Genomic DNA, 5991 nt, shown 5'->3' with positions numbered 1-5991 from the left:
TGGCCCGATGCCATCACCTCACCGGCCATGCCTCTCTCTTGAGACACGGCCTGCCTTTATTTCTGACCTCTGGAAGCTGTGCCTGCAGGAAACTTGTTCTGGGGGCACCCCCTCCCACCTCTGGGGTGCCTTTCTGAGCCCCACACCTCTCCCAGCATCCCTCTCCACTCGCCTTTGTCCACATCATGCCGTGTCAGGTGCATGTTCAGAGCTTTTGGGGTTCGGGGCTGGGCCTTTCCTCTAAGTCTGGGGTGGAGGGAGAGGGAGAGAACCAGGCCCGACAGCAGACCTGGCTTCCAGCCTTTGCCTGTCAGCAGTCCGCATGTGGGAGCCTCCCGGTGGCAGCATGGTTAACTAGTTGGTTAAGGAGTTGGGCTTTTAACCATAAGGTCAGCCGTTGGAAACCACCAGCTACCCTGCTGGATCAAGGCGAGGCTGCCTACTCCGGTAGAGCCGTCTGTCTTGAAAACCCACAGGGATGGCTCTACCTTGTTCCCACGGGGTTGTGCTGAGTTGGACTTGCCTGGAGGGCAGCGAGTTTGGGGTGGCAGTGAGGAGCGGCCCTAGGAGCCACGGTGGTTCAGGGGGTTATGCGTTGGGCTGGAAACCTCAAGGTCAGCAGTCTGAACCCATCAGACTGCTTCCAGGGAGAAAGACGAGGCTTCCTACTCCTATAAAGAGGTGTTCGTCGTTGGGAGGCACCGTCCCGTCAGTTCTGGCCCATAGGGACCCAATGCAAAGTGTCCTGCGCCCGCCTGACCATTGTTCCTGGGCCTGCGACATTCTGGCAACCACGGTGTCCGTCCGTCTGGCGGAGGTGCTTCCAGCACGGTTTAATTTCCTCTGCCTCTTCTCTCTAGGGGCCCTCCGCCTTTGAAAGATGGGGAGTCTGAGCCCAAGAGGCCGGCCAGAGGTTGCTTGGTGAGGGGTTGGGGCAGGTAGGATGTACACCAGGGGCAAGGGGTCAGTGTGCCCTGCTACCCTCAGGCCTGAATGAGCCTCAGCCTTGATCTCCACTTGTGACAGCAGAGGCCAGCTGAGTCGACCTTCAGAGAGCCTGTTCTTCCAAACTTGCTGGGCCTCCTGGTTCCTTCCCTTCCTGGGACCTCAAGCCAGTGTCTCCAGCACAGGGCAGGGCATGTTTACCCTGAGTGGGGAGGGCTTGAAGTGGACAGTGGCAAAGGAGCGCTCTCTCAGGGTCTTGAGCTGACCACCCAGGAAATTGTGGTGCTAAGAGTGAGGGGGTAGGGGTGGGGTTTGTTTTCTCTAGCCATGCTGTGGTTCCTGGCAGCTCCCGGCTAGCCTGTCCACCTCCTCAGTGACTAAGCGTGTGTGTGTGTGTGTGTGCTGGAAGCATCCTTCCCTAAGACTTATGGGAGTCCTGGCAGCCCTTGCACCCCACCTTCTGCAAGGGTTTGGCCGACCCAAGAACTCATCCCTCGAGCCTAGTGGCTCACAAACATTAGCCACATCAGAACGACCAGGAGGGCTTGTGGGAGCAGAGGGCTGACTGTCACCCTCTGGCCCGCATCAGGCTGTCTGCTTCAGTAAATCTGAGGAGGCCGTGGGAATTCCCACTGGGCTGTGAACTGTGCTGCGAAGAGCAAGGTCAGCAGTTTGAAACCACCAGCCAGTCTTCAGGAGAGGGATGAGGCCCTTCACGTTCATTACGAGCTACCGTCTTAGATCGCCCCAGGAGCGGCCCTCCTCTGTCTCACAGGGTCACTACGAGTCGGACTTGACCCCATGGCAGTGTTTTTAATGTTAGGAAGTTCCTAGGTGTACGGACGCTGCCAGTGGCCAAGATCACCCTTTGAGAAATGCTGTGCTCCTCCAGCTTTCCCCCCCTGTAGAGTGAGTCTTAGAAACCCACAGGGGCAGTTCCGCCCTTTGCTCTCGGTCCAGTTGGTCGCTGTGAGTCGGCATGCGCTCCGGGGCAGGGAGTTTGTTTTTTTGGGTTTCTTTCTCAGCAGCTCAGACTGTTCTCGGCTGTGGGGACTCTGCACCAGTGAAGCACTTCCGAACCTGGCCCAGGGCTCACCCTGATGGGGTGTTCAGGCCTGGAGTAGCCCAGGGATCAGGAAACTGTGAATTGCTTGTGAGCTTACCTGTGTGGGTCCCCTCGATGTGCTTCTGGGGCTCAGGCCCCGAGCCTCCTCATCTGCCAATGGAACTTTGGGAAAACCCCGTGCTCCCTGGGCGGGACAGAGACACGATGTGGGGATCTGGGCTGACTGGCTGCCCTTGAGTGGTTTCAACTCATGACAACCCCTTGGGTGCAGAGTAGAACTGCTTCATAGGTTAAAATTTTAAAAAAATTATTTGCTTATTTATTTATTGCTTCACAGGGGTATGTTTGTTTGTTTTGTGTGTGTTTTCTCTTATTTACTTATCTTAATCATTTTATTGCCCACAGGGTTTTTGATGGCCGTGGCCTTTCGGAAGTTCACCAGGCCTTTCTTCCGAGGCACCTGTGGGTGGGTTTGAACCGCCAACGTTTTCAGTTAGCAGTCGGGCATTTAACTTGAGTCCTTAGGACCACCCAAAAACCAACACAAAGCACAACAACAACAACAACAAAAACCCTTACAGCCATTGAATGGATTGAGACTCATAGGGACTCTACAGGGCAGGGCAAAATTACCCCCATTCGCGAGGCTGTTTATAGGAGCCTCTGTCTTTCTCCCTCAGAGGCTGGTGGTTTCGAACTGTTGAGTTTATGGGCAGCAGCACAGTATGTAACCACTATGTCCCCGGGCCTCCTAGGATATGGACAAGGGCGTCAATTTCTCCTAGGGATCCCTTTTAAGATGCCAGGAGCTTCCTGTTACAAGCCCACTCTCCTGAGTCAGGGACCCTGGACTGCTGAGCCCCAAAGCTTTTGTCGATCCAGTTTCATTGATCTGTACTGCCCCCACCCCCTTCCCCTCATGGGAACGATGCTCAGGGCAGGCATGAGCTCCCCCCTTGCCCCATCCTGCCCTGGGTCTCAAGGCAGCAGACCCAGGAAGGCAGGCCCCTGGTGCTCTCAGATTGTGTGGCTTTATTCACAGACTCAGCCCTTGCTGAGGATGGAAGAAAAGGACATTTGGGGGCCAGGCTGGGCCTGGAGATGAGGGTGGCTGGGAGGCCATGCGCGGTGGACGACAGGGATGGGCACTCAGAGGGCAGCCTGCTGGCTGGGAGGTAGGCAGCATGCGGGAGGCCTGGTTGGATGCGCACAGAGCAGATCCCGTCCAGGCGGAGGCTGTGAGCCCGAAAGGGAGGCTGAGGGGTTCGGGGTTCGCTGGGGCACAGGCAGCGGTGTGGGCTAGACAGCAGGTACCCCGCCCCTCACTGCCGCCAGGAAGAGGACTCGGCGGAGCGGCCGGGATGCCTGGAGTCTGGTGTGACTAGCCGAGCCGGTCCCCTCTGGCGTCACTGTCCTGGGGTGGCGCACACAGGGATGATCTGGGGGCAGTGGTCGGGATGCTGGAGAGCGTGCCCAGGGCCTGGTGGGCGGGGCATTTCCAGCCAGTGGGGTGGGGTGGTGAGGGGTGGGGGAGCGACCCCTTCCAAGCCAAGCTTGCTTCCCAGCGGTTGGTGTCAGCTCCCCGCTGTGGTCTCCAGGGGCGCCATCTCCCTCCGCAATCCGGGCCAGCCACTGCGCTGGAGGGGGACGGTAAGGTTGAAACCTTTTTTTCCCTCCCCCCCCCTCCTCCTCCTTTCTGATCCGCCCTGGCCGGCCCTGACCTTCCTGTCTAAACTCAAACAAGGAGTCCAGAGCCCGGAACCTCCTCTGGAGAGCCCATTCCCACCCAGCAGGGAAGGGAAAAGCCAGTTCCCCGGTTCCGGGTTCCTCTCCCTGCCTGGGAAGAGCCCAGTTTGCAAAGTTGGCTGGGGGCTCTCTGGGCGGTCCGGGAGGTGATCCGGGGGCCTGGGAAGCGGGGGACACAGCACCCCCAGCCCCCGCCCTGGCACGGCTCTCCACCGGCCTCCGGGTGGGGTGGGTGGGGCTGGGGGTGGAGAGTGCGGGCGAGGCGAGCATCAACACTGGCGGGACGGCGTGCGGTGCACGGAGCCAGGGCGCTTGGGTATCTTGCGCCAGCGCCGCTTGTCCCAGCGGCAGAGCAGCAGGAGGCGGAAGGTGTCCCTGAAGGCTTTGTTGCAGAGCGCGTAGCACATGGGGTTGATGGTGCTATTGACGTAGCACAGCCAGTAGCCCAGCTCCCACAGGGTCTCGGGGACACAGTCCTTGCAGAAGGTCGACACCAGCACCATGATGTTGTACGGTGTCCAGGTGAGGATGAAGGCCAGCAGGATGGCGCTTAGGGTCCGAGCCGCCTTCTTCTCCTTGACCAGAGAGAAGGTCTTTCGCTTGGCCAGCTGCTCCCTCCCTCGGGGCTTCTGGCTCTTGCCGCCTCGCTCGCGCCCCTTCCGCGTGGGCCTCTTGACTGTATTCGGGGAGATCCGCGGCGGCGGCGGCGGCTTGGCGGGCGCCTGGGCCTCGGGGTCCACCATGGGCATCTTGATCACCACCTCCGAGCCGGTCTCCTCACCCTCCGAGGACGTGAGGGACTCCATGGAGCCTTCGTCCTCCTCCTCTTCCTCCTTCCAGCTGTAGGCCTGCAGGAGCCGAGGGGGGCGGCAGCAGCGGCAGCAGCGGCCCGGGGGGCTCTCCGGAGAGCCCTCCGCTCCCGGCTGGGACCGCTCGGAGCTGCTGCTGCTGCCGCCCCCCTTGCCCGGCGTCTCGGAGCCCTGCAGGGCTGCCAGCTCGCGAGCCCGGTTCTCCGTCTCGCGGTAGATGCGCCAGTAGAGCGTGCACATGACCGTGACTGGGAGGTAGAAGGCGGCCATGGCCGTGCCAAAGGTAATGATGGGCTGGGAGAGGAACTGGATGTAGCACTTCCCGGCCGTGACCGTCCGCTCCCCCACCAGGTACTGCCAGAAGAGGATGGCCGGGGCCCAGAGGATGAAGGAGACCAGCCAGGCCAGGCCAATCATGAGGGCGGCGCGGCGGGGCGTGCGCTTGGCTCGGTAGCTCAGCGGCCGTGTGACAGAGAAGTAGCGGTCGAAGCTGATGAGCAGCAGGTTCATGACGGAGGCGTTGCTGGCCACGTAGTCCAGGGCGAGCCAGAGGTCGCAGGCCAGCGTGCCCAGCGCCCAGTGACCCATGAGCAGGTAGGTGGTGTAGAGGTTCATGGAGAAGGTGCCGATGATGAGGTCAGCGCAGGCCAGGCTCAGCAGGAAGTAGTTGTTGACCGTCTTGAGCTCGGTGTTGACCTTGAAGGAGATCAGCACCAACAAGTTGCCCGTCACAGTGGCCAGGGACAAGAGGCCCGTGGTGATGCCAATGAAGGCCATTTGCCAGGGACCCTTTCCCGGGGCCAGGATGGTGATGTTGGGGCTGACGGCGGGCGGGGCGGAGGTATTCATGGTGGTTGAGTGGGCTGCGGCGGGGTCCCTTCCTGGGGTGCACTGCAGGGCTTCCTCAGCGGAAAGGCATCACCTGGAAAGACAGGGCATGGCGTTGGTTGGGCAGCTGGACCTCTCTGACCATGCCCACAGCAGGTGCTAGGGCACAGGACCCAACTTCTCAGAGCTAAAGGCCCAACAGTCTCTGGCTCCCCTCCTATGGCCCCTGCAGTTATTTATAAAGCAAGCACTCAGCCCGTGCTGGGCCTCAGGGCCTGCCTGCACTGTGGGGCAGCTTTATCAAGACAGGAGGCCTCTGGAAAACTCAACTGTTTCCTGTCCTGCTTGACTGCCGGAGTGGGGCGCCACCCCACCGCGGCCGATTCCAGCATCGCCACATTCCCTGCACCTGTCAGCCAGCGCTTCCCCTTAGAAAGCCCAAACGGAGATGGCCAGACTTGGTGCCTCTGAGCACACCATCAAAGGATCCTAGATAAAAGGCCAAAAGATGCGCCTGCTGAGTAAGGTAAAGGGTCAAGAGGAAGCCCCTCCAGGAGATGAGCTAGCAAGGAGGGGCTCAGACACAGCCAGAGTGGT

The 5991-nt window shown here is 60.3% G+C and overlaps 1 protein-coding gene across 1 annotated transcript; it reads right to left on the bottom strand.

The window, feature by feature from the left end:
- Nucleotides 1–4026: 4026 nt before the first annotated feature.
- Nucleotides 4027–5467, bottom strand: CHRM1 (cholinergic receptor muscarinic 1). Its single transcript, XM_075548034.1, has one exon. It carries the CDS (start codon nt 5413–5415, stop codon nt 4027–4029), a length of 1389 nt encoding a protein of 462 aa, XP_075404149.1. The 5' UTR covers nt 5416–5467.
- Nucleotides 5468–5991: the final 524 nt, after the last annotated feature.

The sequence above is a fragment of the Tenrec ecaudatus genome, chromosome 4 (assembly GCF_050624435.1).
Source record: "Tenrec ecaudatus isolate mTenEca1 chromosome 4, mTenEca1.hap1, whole genome shotgun sequence".
In the NCBI taxonomy this organism is placed as follows: domain Eukaryota; kingdom Metazoa; phylum Chordata; class Mammalia; order Afrosoricida; family Tenrecidae; genus Tenrec; species Tenrec ecaudatus.
Note: the sequence above shows the minus strand (reverse complement) of the source record. Positions and strands in the feature narration are given on the sequence as shown.